General features: G+C 37.6%; 1 protein-coding gene across 3 annotated transcripts in view; it reads left to right on the top strand.

Annotated features, from left to right (window-relative positions):
- Nucleotides 1-15,695, top strand: part of LOC123772349 (nicotinate phosphoribosyltransferase) — a 63,976-nt gene extending 48,281 nt beyond the window's left edge. For all 3 annotated transcript variants that reach the window (XM_045765445.2, XM_045765446.2, XM_069324275.1), the window contains exon 13: nt 9,007-15,695. In XM_045765445.2, coding sequence (XP_045621401.1) covers nt 9,007-9,084 — 78 coding nt within the window. In that variant the 3' untranslated portion in view covers nt 9,085-15,695. The remainder of the gene's footprint in view (nt 1-9,006) is intronic.
- Nucleotides 15,696-20,397: the final 4,702 nt, after the last annotated feature.

The following is a 20,397-nucleotide window of genomic DNA, read 5'->3' on the forward strand; positions in this document are numbered from 1 at the left end:
TTGTTCAGTCAGCATTTTATTGTATGTTGATTTTTTTTTTAATGAAGCTTGAATGTGTGATATACCATAAAACAATGCAATGCCATGCATTGTAATGTTTAGCTTATATTTTGATTACGGACGAAATAACGAATTAAATTGCAATCTTCGCACTTTTATCTTTTGTAAAATATTTAAAGGAAATAATTAAGTTAAACTACTAAATGTGTATTAAGATAAATTGTTGTATGCTTTTGTGTACATGTGTGTGTACACATTTACATGTTTGTGTAAGTGTGTGCGTGTATATATGAAGCCTGCCGGATGAGTGGACAGTGCTTGGGGTTCATAGTCCTGAGGGTCCAGGTTCGATCCCTGGCGGAAGGCAGAAACAAATGGGCAGTTTTTTCATACCGATAATCCTGTTCACTTAGCAGTAAATAGGTACCAGGGAGTTAGACAGCTGCTACGGGCTGCTTCCTGGGTGTGTATGTGAAAAGTAGGATTAAGGACTTGCCCAAAATGCTGTGTGTGGTCGTGGCTGTACAAGAATGTAAGAACTCTTGTATATATAAATACAAAAAATAATATATGCTACTTGTATATACAGTACTAGGTCAACCTTCCCAATCCTACTCACTCTTTACTGCCTGTCATTGTAAGCAATGGGGAACCTTTTACTCTATATGATAGGCAAGCCAACTTGTAGATATGCTTTAGCTCATGTTACACATGTTCCTTCAAACATCCACTCAGAGGTACTTTACATATATGAAAAATACTTACATGTCTGAAAAACCTTACATAGGCTGTTACTCCACAGAGGAATGTGAAAGGAGGTGAATGTTTCTTTCATCCTTATTCTCTGACCGCTTAATCCGTTTTGACTATTCTAAGCTAAGCTATACCTGTTTCTGGTTAATTCTTTCCCTAGAGATGGGTTGGTCAGGTCCCAGGTGTTGGCCTGTACCCTCCCTCTCTTTCCTCTAGTCAGTCTGGTGTTGACAACGGCTTTAATCAGGCCAAAACGTTCACTTTCTTTCACATTTCTCTGCTGTTTTTCCGCATAAAAATGATCAGTGTTTTGTGATTGTCTATTGCATGTACAGGTATATGGAGATAGATTTATATTTATATTTATATTTATATATATATATATATATATATATATATATATATATATATATATATATATATATATATATATATATATATATATATATATATATATATATATATATATATATATATATATATATATATATATATATATATATATATATAATATATAAAATACACACACATACATATACAGAGAGAGAGAGAGAGCAGCCCATAGCAGCTGCCTAACTCCCAGGTACCTATTTACTGCTAGGTGAATAGGGTCACCAGGATGAAAGAAACTATCCATTTGTTTATGCCTCTTTTGGGGATCGAACTTGGGCCCTTAGGACTATGACCCCAGAGCGCTGTCCACTCAGCCGCAAGGCCCCCTTGTTTGTTGGTGTATGTATGTATTTGTGTGTTTGCAGCTTTATCTTAGTTACAAGGATGGTTGAAAAGATTGCAGTAAAAGTTAAATAAAAGAGATTTAGTATTGTGACCCAGGTTGTTAAATTCTCATGTTTATAAGTTGCCTCCTAATAATTTTAATACACTTCCTCCTCCATGACACTAATGCCTAATTCCTTTTGAAAGGGGATTTCTCTTGTTGAGCTATTATGCATTGTTCTCCATACCTCATCAGTGATGATGCTTTCCACTTAATGGTTCTCTGAGTGGTCCATATAGATGGTACTCACTTGGGGGGGAGGGGGCTAAGCCAGAAAAATCATGGTGTGATATCACTTTAAACCCTTAAACAGCTTCAGTTGCTCTCAGGCGATTGACCCACAGGCTCAAGTTGCCTGGAGATGATTTAAGGTGCCTCATTTTATTGAAAAGCCCCACCCATTCAAGATTCTAGTCCACAGGCTTAATTCGCCTGGAGGTGATTTAAGGTGCCGCATTTTATTAAAAGTACCACCCATTCTAGATTCTGGTGGGATGTCATTTGACACTAGACCTCTGTTGAGGTCTATTTGCCAAAATAAATGGCATATTTGGAAAAAATCATGAGTCCCTTAGTTTCCTTCCAGGACCTTGGTAAAAAGATGCAGACCATATATGGCACATCACCCTCTAACAGAGAAACATGCAGGGTGGCCATGCTATGAGCCATTGAACTTTTAGATGGCAAATCAGTGATATCCACGAATATATTGGCATGTAAAATATGTGCTATGTACAGTTATAGGATTCATATTTTTATGAATAAATATACTGTATACAGGATGTGTGTATATTTATACACATATATATATCTGTACATATCTTTATTTCCCAAATTATAATGAATACCATTATTGATACATCAATACAACACGTGAGCGCCAAAAAATTAAATAAATAGTGAAACAATGAAAATAAATGGACCAAGTTATTTCCATGCAGCACCTCGCTTCATTTCTATACTGTATAAGAAAAATACAATTTCTCTGGGCCACTATAGCTACACCATGAAAGGTAGACACTTTTTACATGGATTTTTGTGCTTCGTGGATACTAATGAACAATGTCAAAAGAACAAAAATCAGATTTGTTTTTTCTTGCACATGATAGACAATGCAATGAAATAGCCTGCATAGTTTAAGGGTTAATGGTGGTAACCAGTTCTCTCTCTGCCTACAATTGATAACATTAGATTCATCAAACATTATAATAATAATAATAATTATTATTATTATTATTATAACCTTTGATGAAGAGTGCGTGAATGTCTTGGCAAGTAAAGAAATTTATTCCTTATCAGAGAGAATCCTGAAATTAGATTTTCTAAGGAAAATTTTATTGAAAGAGCAAAAAGAGTTCATTGTCATGGAGGCGATGAGTCTCGAGAACATGGCTGAAGATATGATGACTAAACCACACATCAGAAAATGGAGAAACGACTACATTTTGGTCTGTGCTGGAGCATTATCAAGTCAGGCGTGGACGTGATAATAGTCCAGGATGCACAGAAATGTTGTCATTTCTTCATCTTCTGTTGTGTGGTTATTAATTTGTTGTCATACAAAGCATAACCTTGGTTTCAATAAATAATTTGTTATTTAACTTTTGGTGCTTTAATTTGAACACTTATGTTTTGATGAAGATAATATTATTGGTATTAGTTTTAGAATGCTGTGTAGTGTCTTAATGTAAATATTTTTATACATTTATTGAATTTGATACCATCTTGTATTTTAGAATCAAAATTTGCATGTAAGCCGTGCATTTCTGACAATTAGAGATTTACATTTGAATATTATATTGCATTAACCATGAAGAAATTTTGTACTTTAAAACACTTGATTTCCTGCTCGCAGAATGGACTACTGTATAGACCATCGCAAAAATATGTAAAGAAAGTTTTGGTAAGAGAAATATCCAGCTTAGAAATAGAGGAGTGTGGAGCATGTCCCTCCATAGCTAATGTGCACCTTGCAATACTGCCACTGTACTCTCGTGTAGCTTTGCTTTAGTCATTCTTATTTTGTCTTGGTAGCCATGCTTTCATGGGAACTATTTTCATCCACATTTAGGCAGCCATTTGTGTTACTACAGTTAAAAAAAAAAAAAAAAAACATTCTTAATGTACTTGTGATGCTTCAGAAATGCATGGACTGTCATGAGAGTGGGACATATATCATGACCAGTTACTGTTAGTAATTAAAGGATGATCATTACAGGTATGTTGATGGTGGGCTCTGAAATTTGGGGTGATATTGCATATGGACCTATGCCGCCATGCTTTTTTTTATATATATATATATATAAATACTTTCGTATAGTAACAATTTTATATATTCTGTGCAAGTGCAAATTCTAGACTACAACATTAGAGGGACTTGCTCTACTACCCTATGAAGATGGCTCTAGCTCATGTTTCTGTCTTCCAATACTTTATTTAAAATCTGTCCTAGATTTTAAAATAATTTAAACCTCAAAAATCTGTCCTAGATTTTCCCCACTTCTAATTTTAGTGTTTTGTTTACTTGCAAAGGCTACCAATATTTTGTTCACACAATAATATATATTTTTCTATTCTACTGGGTGTTTTATACTAGACGGTATGAACATGGTTAGTTACCAAGCGCTTAGGAAGATTTTTGCTTGTGCTACCCTGCTTTAAAATACGTACGTAGCATAATCCTTATAAACATTTGTAATGAGATCTCGTGTAACAACTATTGTTATTCCTTGCATGTGCAGGGAGGCTGGTCATTTGCACCTTTCTGTCCACTATTTGTTAGTGGTATTCTGAAATTATCTGTTTAATCCATGGATTATTTGATATTATTGGGTTAGATTATTTGCTCACTTTGGTCATCCGTTATTCTTGCTGCCTGGTTGTGGCAAGAGCAGTAAAGCTCTTGTCAGGGTGATGGAGCAGAGAATCAACAAGGGTGAAACGGGTCTAGCCCCGTCAAGCTGATAAACTGCATTCTGAGGCAATTTTCACTACATTTGGTTTGGAAACTTTTCTTTGATTTTTAGTAATTATTTAAACTTAATATTAAGATCCAGTTTTTATCGTTACATTTGTTAATTTATGTTGCTAATAAATGTGAATTTCTTATATATATATATATAGCAACATACAGTAGTCAAAATTAAAGAGCATTGAAATCCATGGCAATCCAAACCAATTAGATGGGCTTCAAAGGTCGAGGGTTGATTTTAATGCTTAGAGATCAGTTGCACTTCGTGTCATGGGAAGCAGGCTTTGTGAAATCAGTACAGCTGTACTAAGATATTCTTAGGAATTATTGTGACTATGCAAAATGTCATAAAATTTAGTTACTGTAATTCTCAGTGGTACTTCAATTGATGAATTAGACTTTGACTTGTTTGATCAAATCAAGGTCACTTAAATTTAGGTTTAAACCATTTTTAACCAAAGTAGGAAATGTGTGCCAGTGGCTTCTTCAGGATGATGGTTATCATGTACAGTCCAGTACATTCAGTGCCTATTTTTTTTTTTTTTTTTTTTTTTTTTTTTTATTTATACATAAACACATACATCATACTTGATACTGTACATACATACATACATATATTTAATGTATGGGGGTATAAGTACACTTGGATTTAATGCTAAACTTTTAGCCTGAATTCTAATTTAAAAAGTTGTATATATATGGGTTAGAATACAAAACATGTGAAAAATCTTCATTAGAGTCTGAGGAACATACGAGTATTATCACATGTCAGTAATTTCAAAGCGTTATATGACAGTGCTGGGAAGACGGGACACCATGAGCGTAGCTCTCATCCTGTAACTACACTTAGGTAATTACATAAAAAGTTAATACAGTACACTGTAACAATATCAGACATGGAGTTTGACAGTCTGATTCATAATAGTTAGGAAAGCATGCAAGAATGTTATGGCAATGTGGATTGAATAGATGATGAGAGTACTATACAGTGTATATGCCAGTATTAGTGAGTAAAGTAAGGAAACGGGAGAAGACGGACACGGGGACCCGAGTTCTAACCTCGGACAGGAGTGAAATGGTACGTTTCCTTTCATTTGCTGCCCCTCTTCACCTACTAGCTAAATGGGTATCCAGTTGTTAGGAAATTGTAAGGGTTTGCAATCTTGAAGAAAGTCGAGTGTAGTTAGTGTAGAGGGGACTTAGATAAGCTTATAGGTACAAGCTTCCTGTCCCTGACAACAGGAATTATGTGAACAATGCATAATAGATTTTTTTTTTAATCTAAACAAGCTTAGGTATACACAGCAATGTGCTGCTATCCTCTTCTATATGAAAGATTACAGGGTGTAGATCAAAAACTAGCTATAAGTTCATCTTTAGATGACAATAAGCTGGAAACATTTTCTGTGGGGAGCCCCAGAGGCTCCCTGGAGCTATTGGACTGATATATGCTATATTAGTCTGGGGCTTCAGTCAATGGAGTTCTGCCTACCGGGGACCACTAACCAAACATGGCCCCCTCAGAGAGGCACAGGGAGCAAATGGCCCTAGGAAAATCCCCGTGTATTTGAGGGTATTCCATCTGCCATCGACCATGGTTAGGCACCCAGAAAGGAAGGCATGTCAAAAACCCCACATGGTAAGAAATTGAAAAAAAAAAACAAAAAAAAAACTGAGAAACAGAACTTCCCAAAAGGAAACAATTAAACGTCATTCACCACTGCCGCACTGCTTGTCCGTGCAGCCCTCCCCCTCCTCGGTATGGGGAGGTGGGGGGGAGCCCTGGACAAGCTACTCACACCTCAGTTCATAGGCTGAAGCGCTCTGGGGCGATTGTCAACTCTGGCCTTGGTTTCGTGCTGGATTTTGTGCACTTGTGGTGTTTTCCTGCTGTTTGTGGCGTAGTGGCCAGGAGTAACATAGTGTACTGTGACTGCATGAGCTTAGGGCTGCCTTCCCTGAGCGTCCTATAAATACTACCCTTGGGTTCTAGGGGTTGCCTTCCCTAGAATCTTTGGGCTTCCACTCCTGTTGGGGTTCCTGCTGCTCGGCATTTACCCCACCCTTGTGGCAAGCTGGGGTTTCATGGCCTTTGTTTGACTCTGGGTAGGGAGTGTTATTGTTGCTGGATAGGGGTGCATGCCTAGTGGCTGCCGTGTTTCCTGTTCCTCCTGTTGTCATTGTACTTTTGCAGGGATTTTAGTTTCTTTTTGTTTCTTGCATGGAGGAGATCTACTTAGTTTAACTATTCAATCTAATTAGGATAATGTTGGTTGCCCTCCTCTAGGCCTTCGAACTTGTACACTTCATGGGGATTCAGTTATTAGCCCAGTTCCCTCTTTGCCGTTGTTTCCTTGGGTTCAACTGGTTTTGCAGCACCTGTGCCTGGGCTTCCTGCAGACAAAACCCCCTGCGGGCCCTGGAAAATCCCGTCGGGGCTTGGTTGACCACTGGATGCGTCCTCTGAGTCCTATCTCACCCTGTGTGAGTTCGTAGGTTGTTCGTTCCTAGGGGTCCTAGGGGCTAGGAAGATCCTAGGGGTCAAGCAGCTGTCACGTTGCTTGGTTGGTTTAGGTTTTTGCAATGCACTGGGTTGGTTGCCCGCTCGAATGCCCCGAGGCTGCCCCGTTTTGGTAAGGTCAGCCTTGGGGGTACTGGTCACTTCGGCCTTGGTTTAGTCCATGCCCGTGGACCCTTTCCCTGCTGTTGTGGTTCCTCTGTTCCTTCCCCTGCTGTCGGCTTCCTAATGTCTGCAGATTTTGGGGTCGGAGCTGGGGCTGGGGTTGTTTGCGTTCCTCCTTCACATCTGCTTTCGTTTCCCCCATTTGCTGTCAGGATTTCGACTTCCTTACGACCGACGCGTCTCCTTTGTTTTGATGGCGTTTTCTTCTGTGGGCACTTCCTTTTCTGGCCACCAGGGTGGTGCTGTAGCTTGTTTGTTTACATGTAACTGTGGGGGCGTGTGAGCTCGCTTTTAAGGGTTGTTGTTTCACCTCCATCTGGAGTCTTTTTCTCCTCCCGTTGCTATCTTTCTATTTTGTTCTTTCTTTGGGGTGCCCTACCCTGTCTGTTCCTCTTGGAACGTTTGGGTGTTGGTCTTTTTGCCCGGTCTTGTGTTTTCTGTCTTTGAAAATGCATGTTAATTCCGTGCTAATTGGTGAATGTTCCCGGTCCCAGTTGTTCATGTGTTGCCTTGGGACACAGGTTGCAGCCAGTTGTCTCGTCTGTTGTCTTACAGCCGGTTGCCAGTTGAGTTCAGGCACGCGGTGTGGAAGCCTCCCAGGTATGTCCCTCTTTTACTTATCTTTGGTTATGTAGTTCCAGAGAGCCTGAGAGGCTCCCCCTCAGAAAATCAGCATTGAATGTAATAAAGCGCCATTTTCTTGGTGAGCTCTCTCCCTCCAGTCGGCGATTTAGTGTTTGATGCTCAGCCTCTGAACTGAAATGTGAGTATCCAGTGCAAGGGTCTGGGGCTCCCCCCTCCTGGGGAGGGCTGCTTGGACAAGCGGCACGGCTGCTTGGACAAGTGGCACGGCTGCTTGGACAAGCGGCACAGCTGCTTGGACAAGCGGCACGACTGAGGTGAATGACTTTTGCTTGTTAACTTTGCTTCCTTTTGGGGAGTTCTGTTTCTCTGTTCGGTCTTGGGTTTTTTGCCATTTCCTACCATGAGGGGGTTTGTTTTGAGATGCCTACTTTTGAGTACCTAACCCCGGTCAATGTCAGATGGAATACCCCCAAATACAAGGGGATTTTCCTAGGGCCATTGCTCCCTGCACCTCTCTGAGGGGCCATGTTCTGGCTAGTGGTCCCCGGTAGACAGAACTCCATTGACTAAAGCCCCAGACTAATACAGCATATATCAGTCCAATAGCTCCAGGGAGCCTCTGGGGCTCACCCAGAAAATGGTGTTTCATTACATTCAACACTGATTTTATTAGGAGGGAATGAATGATAATTAATTTGTGCTTTGCAGTACAGTATTTCATACAGAGCTACTGAAATAGTTCCTTGAATGCCTTGTACTGATATCTTGAAATATATATTTTGCCAAGCACGGGAGGTACTGAATCATGAAAGATAAGCTGCCACTATTTGATGTACCTAACCCACTTTTCCAATAATGCTCGTGCGTCCCTTCCTAACAGGTGTCTTCCCATATCTCATGAGAGTGAGGCAAGGTGGAAATGACATTGATCACTGTGTCTGGATGTCATACACAGTGCAAATAGGTGTATTTTTACTTTGGTTTATTAGCAGCTTTAGTTTTACATATTTGCATTCTCACATATTTGCATAATTACATATGTAATGCATTGCATTACATGTACTGTATTTTGCAAATTATTATTAAAAAATTTTGCAGCTATGTATATATTTAAATATTTGTTATGTATTAATCAGTATTGTAATAATCATGTGTCCTCATTATCAGTGACTTATCAACATGAAGTATTTTCAGTTTAAAATATTTACAACATATATGCTATTTTTCTCATTCTAGGTTGGCGTTACAGATGACCTGTACAATTTCTTACATGACCTGTGGCTTCAGAATGCACCCATTGGCGAGCTGTTTTAGGGGTTGATGTGGTAATTGCAGTACTGAAGAGATGGTGCACCTCTTTGTCAACTACTGCGTGCATAATACAGTAGTGGGAACTAAACTGCAACTACCTTGGCTAATTTCTCCTGGTAAACTTGAAGATGGAGCAATACACACAATGAAATCACAACAATGTGATGCATCTATGGGGGAAATGTTGCAGCTGTGTACGGGTTTGAGCCCATTGTACAGCCTCAATGTTTTTCTTGCTTGTTATTTTTTGTGCTTTATTCTGATTTTATCGTGGAATAAAAGCTTTAGAGTAGCCATAATTGTAATTATTGTACTTATGTATTCAAGACTGATAATTTTACAATAAGTAATTTACAAGTTTACTTTAGTAAAAAAAATATTTTTTACCCGTATTTTCTATTTTATTTGTATTTAATTTTAAAGTAAACAAATAAGTTTTATACAAATTATGTGCAGCACTTAGGTATGATGAGAAGGTGATTGATGCCTCGTATGGCCTAACACAGTCAATGTTTGTTTGGAGGGTAATTTAGTACAGCTTTTGAATTCCATTTTCAAACATTCTATTTAATTGAATTAGAATTTGATCGATAGCTGTGAAGAGGAAATTTGAGTAGTCACCAGGTATATTACATTTCCAAATATCCTATGAAAATATCTGTTGTTTGGATTTTTGTCTCCATAGCCTCTGTCTGAGCTTGATAGGCCTGGGTTATATTTTGAAGACGTACTGCCTGTACTAAACCTCAGTCTTGTGGTATTAGGCATTATCACAGATGTACTACATCTACTAAACTGATCACAGAGATGTGCTGCACGTACTAAACCTCAGTCTTGGGGTGTTAGGCATTAATCACAGAGATGTACAAATTAGTCAGTACTATTTTCTTCCACATTCTAAGGTTACGTGAAAGATATTTCTTAAATTATAAAATGTTTGTAGTTGTAAGGACCTAGATACTGTATTATATTTACTAGTCTGATGTTGATATAGTAGTGCCCAGTAATATTTAGCAAATAATATCAGACAGAATGAAATATAAATAAGTTAGCTTTCCTTCAGTAGTGAAGTCTGTTTGTAAAGCTTTATCTGAAGTTTTAGTATTTGTTAACCAGTTATAGAATATTGCTTACATTTAATGCCATGTTACATGTGGTAGAACAATTTAGAACCTATTGCAGAGAATAAGTCACAATAACATGACTGAAACAAACAATGTAACCCACACATGAAATGTCAAGGTTTCAGTCTGTCTTGGATCCTTAATTATATTCAGTTGTGTCACGACTTTTTAAAGGTCCACGACAAACCGAAATATTGTCACTTTAATTTAATTTCATGTGTGTTGGTTGGGTTATCCGAAAGCATTGTTAGATGTTGAAAAATCACTGTTATTATTGTAGTTATGTTATTTAATTATGTTTCTTGTTTGTTCTGAAGGATTTCTACAACAGATGATTAATATACTGTACTGTAGTAGATTTGTTATGTAAATGTTCCACATTAATACTTGTTAATCATTATTTTAAATCTGTAATTTAATTTTAATGTTTACTGAAATACAAAGTATTCTTTTATTTCTCAATTACTATATATTCACCAGTAAAGAGTTGGTAGTTCTGTTTCTCACTGTATATTCAAAGGTTCAAAGTGGATAGTTTGATTAAAAATGGTAAACTAAAAGCTTAGACTTCTATTATGTACTGTATATACAGTCATTGCCTCTGTATTTGAATATGGAACCTTGTTCTGCTGAAAAACTGCACGTCTGCATACAAATGAAAATTGTAGTACTGAACTTGCTAAAAAATAAGTTTGTGTATTTTATTTAAAAAAAAATTAAATTCTTGTATTTCGTAGTCATACTGAGCCTTCAAAGACCTTTCACATAGTTCACATATACATGAACACACAGGTAGTTTTAACAGGATTGATTCCTGTACATAAAGGAGATGGAATTTTCACTTTACTAGTGAAACCACATTTCAAACAGTATCACACAGCATTACTGCTTTCTATAATAAAAAGTTAGGAAATATCACTCAAGAAGCCCCTTTAAATGGTACTGTAATTTGAATTTATCATAGTGCCCAATTATTGCTGTGCAAATTACCGATTGACAGCTAGCCACTGCCCCAGTTGCAACTAGATGGCAACACATGCCACCATCACCAGAGTCAGGGGTGATGGCAGCCCTCACTTGTTGCCTTCCAGTCTACCATTTTGGTTAGCAGCTGTGCGGAGATCAATGGAGGCGAGTACACAAATTTTTACTTGGGAAATTTGATTGTCAGTGAAGCAACAAACGTAATAACCATCCAACTTGAACACGAGTGTCCTCACCCCTGCACCATGATTTGGCAAACTGTTCTGTATTTTATCCTGTCTATGAAGTCCGAAAAGACTTCAATATATATGTATGTTTCTTTACCTTTTCCATACAGTACTTATATTCTTCAAGAACAAATTATTTTTTTTATTATTTACTAGGTACTAGGTAAAGGTAACCTCAAGGTAGGTACTAGAAGGGGTACTTGGCTGCACCGGGGCCTCGTTCCCTCCCCCATCCCCTTCTCATTCTGTCTCTTCCCTCCCACCCTCCGATGCTCAGAAATGTATTACAAAGTACAGTACTGTACGTCGACTGCTAAACAACTCTATGGGAAACAACCATCATTTCAGACGTCTTGAAAATCACAATGGGGGGGGGGGTCTATAAATACCAATATTTCTTAAATCAATTTACTTGGACCGACCCTGACTAGTCTTTGACACTTCCCTTCTGAGCTTTATTCATCTTGGAAAGTTGGGTGAGGCTAACTCCAAATATATAGCCTCCACCTCAGACATACACATTCCATTTTATTGATATAGTTTTTGTGCACAGGCGAGGGGATAATTTTCATATCCACTCTTTTGAGTTAAGAGTTTAACTTCTTTTCTAGTGGGCACCCCTTGTGGCCCCTCTGAAGCTGCAATGCTGATACAGAACCTAACTACTAGGTGCCATCAGTTGTGGAGTTCTTTTAGACCTCCTGGAGACATGGGCCAGAACCTGGTCCCCTCTGAAGAGGCGCACTGATAGTATGACAAAATTGGCGATGAATTTTAATCATGTTCGGGGAAGCACCCACAAAATCAGCGGAAAAAAAAAGTGACTACTGCTGGTTGTAAAGAAATATTGATGCCTCAAAATCCCCAAAAGAACTCTCGAACAATGTAAACAAACAATTGAAAATTCATGAAATTAGCACACGAGCCAGCGATGCGACATGCACTGTTAGACAACTTATCTAGGCAACTACTGTGTTGTGTATTATTTTAAAACGGCATTGAAAAACTGAGCAGATGTTTGTAGTTTGCTACAATATTATAATATGGAAACATTTTTTATTTACAATTATATGTGTAAACCTAATTGTAAAGATTTACCATTAGGTTTATGTGAGTGCTTTCCTTTTCTGTTGTTTTTTCTGTCCGCACCTATATGTGTCGCCTGCATCCGGAGAATAGCATCTTTACGGCAGAACTTTATGCTATTCTTTATGTTCTTCGTCTCCTGCTTTCTCGCTGTCAATCCTCCTTTGTGGTTGTAGTTGACTCTCTGTGCCCTCATGGTTCTGAGTCCTTTAATCCAGTCCATCCAGTGGTAATCGAGATTCAACATTGGCTGTTTCTCATCTCCAGTAAATCTAAGACAGTCGAGTTTTGCTGGGTTCCCAGCCATATTGGTGTGTCTTTAAATGAGCGTGCGGACACTGCCGCTAAGGAAGCCATCCGCACTTGTCCCATCTTCCGTAAAGGTATTCCTTATTCCGACTTTTACCCACTTATTCATTCCTCCATCCTTGCCCATTGGCAGGGTTGTTGGTTGTCTGTTACTGGTAACAAACTGCATACTCTCAAGAGTAGTGTGTCCTTGTGGCCTTCCTCATATCACCATAACCGGCTGTAGGAAATGGCTCTGGCAAGGTTGCGTATTGGTCATACGCACTTAGCTCACAAGCACTTAATGGAACGCTGCCCTGCTCCTTATTGTCCTAACTGCATTGTCCCTCTTACAGTTGTGCATATCCATGTTGAATGTCTTGACTTCCAGGACGCGTGCGTCTTGCTTTCCGACCGTCCCTCTCGGTCACTTGTCCCTCGATAGAATTCTTGGTGAATCGGATACTTTTGATATTGTTCGCCTCATGCCTTTCTGTTCTCTTATTGGTATTTTAGTGATATTTAGCAACCTCTGATTATTCTGCACATTTGATGGTGCTACATAGCCTTCCCGGCTTGGTGCCTTCTTTGATAATTACTGTACTTATTTTCTTTGGTTAAGCAATTGAAATAAGTAACCATTATTTTCACATTTGAAACAGCATTCAAGCACACTTGATACAAGACACATTGTTTTTATGTTGATTTTTGTAGAAAAAAAATTAAAAACAAATTTTATTAGTGGTCTTTAGTTTGATAATAATTTTGTTGTTTTTCAGGTGCCATTAGTTCATTAGTATGCAAATGTACTTTTAATAGGGGTTGAAGTATAACTAAGCACTTCAATGTTCCATGCATTACTTCTACATTTGTTGAAAATTAACATTGAATATGGTACCTTACTAATTTTATAATAATTTATATATATCCTGTATAGTATTCTAATTTTTGACTGGTTTAGTTGTGGTGAATAACATTGATGTTTTGGTGTGGGATTATTTATGAGGGTGTGATATTTAATGTAAAATAATTTAATTATTTTTGTATTTGACATTCCATGTGTGGGATGGGCTTGTGTACGTAGAATTGTTGTTATTATTTTGCTTGTTTCAGTCATAGTCTCCTTCAAGTCAAAATTGCATGTGAATTGAGGTAGCACTCAACATGCCGCAGAGTGGTGGCAGGTTGTGATGAGGTTGCTCAGGATCAGTGAAAGGACAAAATCTTTCAATTAATTTGGATGAATATAATTTTAACACAAGACTCATAAATAGCAAATTGACAAATTTTTTGTTGAGCATTTTGTTCATACAGAATTACTTCAGGAGACTTTATATGTTTTTATGAAGATGCTTAGCCATTATTATCCAGACATATGAGTAGTTTATCAAACTCTTTTTTTTAAATAAACTCAAGATGAAGCGAGAAACTGGAGATACAATGATGGTCCTAGTCATAATGGTGCTTACAGCTGTAGGTTAGGTAGTCTTGCTGTGGCTGTTAAATGACAAGTGAAGTTATAAATTTACAGTAGTTCAAGCAAGAAACTATGAAAAAAAAAATTTTTTTAGGCATAATGCTAGTGGTCTATTTCACATTAAGTGGCAGCTAGTGTATAGTGAAGGTATTCATAGTGCTGTAGACCTATAATGAATCAACCAATTCCACAGTAAAAGGAATTTTAAAAGGCATTCTCTTTACTCCACAGTAAAGAGAAAAGTGACTGTAAAATAATTATTACAAGTTGAATAAATTAACAGCTGACAATTTTGAATCTCTTGAGAGTTTAAAAGTCAATGATCATAATTAATAATTACTAAGAACATGATAGAACAGTTTAAGAAATTTGTTTTTTTTTTAATTGTCTAATAATATAACATATCTAATTCACTGATGTGTGTGTCTGGAATGTTGATTTTTTATTAGTATTAGAACACAGTATTTATGTGATTAAGGTTGTGGTACAGAAAGGTTGCTGGGTTGTGCACACATTGTCAGTAAATAGCTGTATACTGCCCCCCCACCCCCACCACCAATGATCATCCTTAACAGTTACACTGCTCCAGTCTCAAGCCTTAAACTGTTTCAATCTTAACCCTTACACTGCTCCAAACTTGACCCCCCTTACACTGCTTCAAAATTTGACCCATACATTGCTTCAAACATTATCTGATTTTTCCTATTTGATTTGTTAACTACTTTTACACATGTGATTGGTTAACTTAATTTTACCTAGGTAATTACAAATTTGCCCCTTTCACTGCTCCAACCTTAATCCTTACACTGCTCCAATTTTAATCCTTACACTGCTCTAAATTTGATGTTTACACTGTTCCAAATTTGATGCTTACATTGCTCCAAACTTGACCCTTACACTGCTTAAATCACTATCTGTCCCCCCCTCCTCCCTCATTTGATTTGTTAACCACTTTTAGTCGTGTACTTTTACATAGGTGCACCGTCTGGGTGTTAATTATGGGTCATTGTCGTTCTTTAACCCAGCAATTGGTTCAAAAGCAAGTGCTTATATTTGTTACGATGACTATTAATTGTAATCCATAACTGTTGCATTTGTTATAATTGGCAAAGATTTAATTCAATAATTAAAGTTAATTTTGTCTGAAGCATGTGAACTTTGCATTTGACATTCTAGGCGACACCAAGATATATTAGGCAATATGTGTGTGAATTTTATATAAGTTTTATTAGCATTTGTCCATAAATCTTAAGTAAAAATTCTTTAATTGTATATTATTATAAATGAAGACCATAATAGGCTTGTGATAATCAATGTTTATAGATATGAATATACAGTTTTATACTGTAGTATAACCAGATAAAACACATACTGTATTACCTTTTCATTTGGCAAATTTAATCTTAATTTATTAAAAAATATTTTATTGGAAGCATTTTTGTTCAAGGTACTCCTACACCAATATAGAGCCGAGCCTTTACCGTCACAGTACTGTATCACAAGAATTGATCAAGGGTCATTACGTCTTGCAAAGTTTAGGGATTCCACACAGGGTTTTGTAGTTGATGATTTATATTTAATAACGTTTTAAAATTGATGATTAATCCCTTTGGTTTGATTTTGCAGTGTGGTGTACAATGTTAGTGGTACTGGTGTTTATAAATGTGCTATAGGTTCACTGTTAAGAATGAACTAGTGCTTGCTCTGTGAGGGGCCAATATCTAAGGTCAAGGCGTTCCTAAAATGGTTTATGGGCTATTCATGCCCGTGCCACCTTTTGGGTTGCTTAATCTTTATCAATCATCTAAAACAGTGGCGTTAGGTTAGGCCCGGCCCCCAGGGAAGACAATTCCCAGCAAATAATATTTAACTTAAAAACATCTGCAGTCTAGAGAGATTACCCCCCTCCCCCCCACTACGACCAGGGTAAAAGGATACTAATAATAATAATAATAATAATTTATTTAGGAAAAGTACATACATAGTTGCAGAGTAAAGTACAAATATTCTGTTTGATTTAAAGATAAGGTAGTACATACAATACCTTAAAGCCACTAGTACGCATGGCGTTTTGGGCAAGATACTCTGATTACCACCTTAGTTGTTATTTATTAACCCCCCAAAGTACAACAAATACTTTATCAACTCGATCTTACGTTAACTCCTTGAATCCACATAGACAGGAGACGAGGATCACAAACAACCTAGTGGTTAAGTCTACTTTCCTGATGGGACAGAACAAACACACACACACACTCTCTCTCACTCTAGCACTACAGACCACTACCCCACATTTCTCATAACTAACATTAGCAAACCACCTTAACATTAGCAACAAACAACTCTTAGCCTTTATAACACCCACTGTCCTAGGCTTACAAAACAAGTCACAAGCAAAAGGCTTAACAATCCTTGGCTTACAAAGGGAATACTGAAATCCATTAACAAAAAACACGACCTTGAGAAGAAGTATAGGTTAGGAATTGTCTCCAAAGAATTCTCAAAGAATTACTCATTATTGCTATCTAAGATAATTAGACGAGCCAAAACTAATTACTACGAAGATAAATTTACTCAAATAAAGAGCAACATTAAACAAACTTGGAGCACAATTTCACAAATATTGGGATCAAAGAAATCTTTAAATAACAAACCGACTCTCCTGTCTAATAACGATGGTCAGCTTTCAGCCTCTGATTCTGCTATTGAGTTTAATAGGTTCTTCTCTTCCATTGGTTCATCCCTTGCAAATGATATTCCATCTTCCAGTACTGACATTAAGGACTATCTTACAGGTAACTATCCACAGTCTCTGTACCTAAAGCCTATTAACTCCTCTGACGTCAATGAGATAATCCTTTCCCTCAAAACCAAGTCTGGTGCCCTTGAGGAGATACCAACTTTAATTTACAAAAAAGCCTCCAGATCTTTAGCCCCTGCTATTGCTTTGCTCTTCAACAAGTCACTTGAACTCCAAACCTTTCCAGATATTCTAAAAAAAGCGAGAGTAACGCCTGTCCACAAATGTGGTGACCCCACAGATGTTAACAACTACAGACCTATATCAATCCTGCCAAACTTGTCAAAAATTTTTGAAAAACTTATATACAAGCAGCTTTACTCATATCTAGCCAAACTCAATATACTTAGCCCTTGCCAATATGGCTTCAGGCCCAAAAAAAGCACTAACGATGCACTTATTAGTATGCTTAACTCGATTCATACAGCTCTTGATAAAAAGGAGTTCCCTGTTGGGTTATTTGTGGACCTGCGTAAAGCTTTTGATACTGTCAACCACCATAACCTTCTTCTTAAATTACATCATTATGGAGTCAGAGGACACTCCCTACAATACCTCGAGTCCTACCTTACTGACAGGCTCCAATATGTTTCTGTGAATAATACAATTTCTCCCACCCTACCCATCAACATTGGTGTTCCTCAGGGCAGCATACTTGGCCCTCTCCTCTTTCTCATCTACATTAATGACCTTCCAAATGCCTCCCAACACCTCAAACCAATTCTATTTGCTGACGACACGACCTTCATTTACTCCAGTCCTGACCCTCTTGCTCTAAATGCCACAGTAAATACTGAGCTAAATAAAGTCCATCTTTGGCTAACTGCCAACAAACTCACCCTTAACATTGACAAAACCTTCTATATTCTGTTTGGCAATAAATCCTCTAGCCTTATAAATCTCAAAATAAACAATACCCAAATTTGTAACAAATTAGATGGCAAATTCCTTGGCATTCTCATTGACCACAAGCTGAATTTCCAGGGACACATTCTAAATATATCAAAAAAAGTTTCAAAAACTGTGGGCATTCTTTCTAAGATCAGATATTATGTACCACGCCCTGCCCTGGTGACTCTCTATTACTCCCTTATCTATCCTTATCTCAACTATGGTATTTGTGCTTGGGGTTCTACTACCCAAAATCACTTACGTCCTCTAATTACCCAACACAAAGCCGCTATTAGAACAATATCCAACTCTGGCCCCAGACATCACTCGGTACCCCTACTCAAATCTCTTAATATGTTAGATATTAAGTCACTGCACATTCTCTCATGTGTATTATACATATATAAAACGCTAAACTATAATGCCAATCCTGATCTTAAAAGCTTCATAGAAGGTTGTAACAGAACCCATGAGCACCACACCAGAAATAAATACAGTTTTGATATTCCTAGAGTACGTCTTAATCAAACTAGAAATGCTCTGCAAATCAAGGGGCCCAGAATGTGGAATGACCTTCCCAACCATGTTAAAGACTGTACCTCTCTCAACCAGTTTAAGATAAAAACTAAACACTACCTAATAAATTCCCTGTAATCTACCTCACTCCTCTATTGTCAACCCATGTCTGTTATTTTCTTTTTTTTTTTTTTAATCAACACTGTTTGTCAACCTAATTGTATTTGTGCTGCTTTTTCAGTCATGTTCCCCCTTTTTTTTATCTTTATTTGTATTTGTTCTCATCATCTTTTATTCTTTATGCTCAATTAGTATTAAGTTCTAGATATTAATGTTTTCTTGCCCGAAACGCATTGCGTAATAGTGGCTTTAGGCATTGTATGTACTAGCTCTATCTATATATCAATCCATTAATGTAACATCACTTGTATGTATATACCTTACCTGAATAAACATCTGAATCTGAATCTGAATCTGAATCTGAATCTGACTCTCACTCTCTCACTCACTCACTCACTCACTCACTCACTCACTCACTCACTCACTCACTCACTCGCTCACACACTCACACACTCACACACTCACACACACACACACACACACACTCACTCACTCACTCACTCACTCACTCACTCACTCACTCACTCACTCACTCACTCACTCACTCACTCACTCACTCACTCTCTTACTCACTGTGAACATATGCACACGTGGTGTGTCTAGCCACCCCAGAGTTAACGCTTGGGGCTCAAAACACTGGTTTAAGAGGACACAAATATCTTAAAACTATGGTGGCACAGTCATCTATGGTATGATACCTAACTTGGTAAACACAGAATAAGGAGAGAGGAGGATGAGAAGGTGGTAAGCCCTATCTTTAAATCCAATATTATGTTTGTAACTCGTCTTCAATGTATGTACCTTTAGCTGATTAAAAAATCTAAATCTAACAGCCTCAGGTGACATAACCTTCGCGTGTCAGAAAAAACTTTGTAAGCCCTCCATGATCGCTGCCTGAAGGATACTGAACTGATCGTACAGTAACAATCATTATAAGTCTTCCAAGACACGTCTTTACTTGTCTACTTTAACAGTTATAAGTATAGCCGACATCTAGCTTTATATATTAATATTCAATTAACACAAAGTCTACCAGCTCTGTGAGCAACAATGTTATTCCTACGTCTGGCAGGGAAGACGGGAACAAACAAGAACAAGGTTACAGGTTCCCTGAATATAAGTTACACTGTTAATTAAATATCCCTCTTACATAACCCAACCTAGCAATTAATGTTCTAATATTTACTTAATCAAGATCCCCATAAAATCCCTAAGAGTCAGGACCTATCACTACCAAAATATTTAAGTCACTGATCCCTGCATGAATATAAAAGAATCTTATTTGATTCGAGTTTCCTGGCAGAGCCAATTAAGAACCCCCCTGCAAAACATTCACCATAAGCTTCTTGGATGATGAATGAAAGCAATATTATTTTCCTCATTTTTAGCTATAACTTTTGTTTTAATATATGTATAATTTACCTAAGTATAATTACAGGATGAGAGCTACGTTCGTTGTGTCCCATCTTTCCAGCATTCACTGTCATATAAGCTTTCAAACTACTGACAGTTTTAACCTCCTTCACCACCATCACACTTAACGTGTTCCAACCGTCTACCACTGCAAAAACCTTTCTAATATTTTTTTCGGCACCCTTGTTTCCGCTTGAAACTGTGTCCCCTTGTTCTTGAAGTTGCTGGTTTCAGGAATTCCCTTCGCCAATTTAGTCAATTGCTGTTGTTATTTTGTAAGTGGTGATCATATCACCCCTTTTCATCAATCTTCTAGTTCTGGCACATTTAACTCCTCTAATCCCTCTTTGTAACTTGTTTTTCTGACCAGGGGGAGAAAGATACTGGCAG

Source organism: Procambarus clarkii, chromosome 14 (genome assembly GCF_040958095.1).
Source record: "Procambarus clarkii isolate CNS0578487 chromosome 14, FALCON_Pclarkii_2.0, whole genome shotgun sequence".
NCBI lineage: Eukaryota > Metazoa > Arthropoda > Malacostraca > Decapoda > Cambaridae > Procambarus > Procambarus clarkii.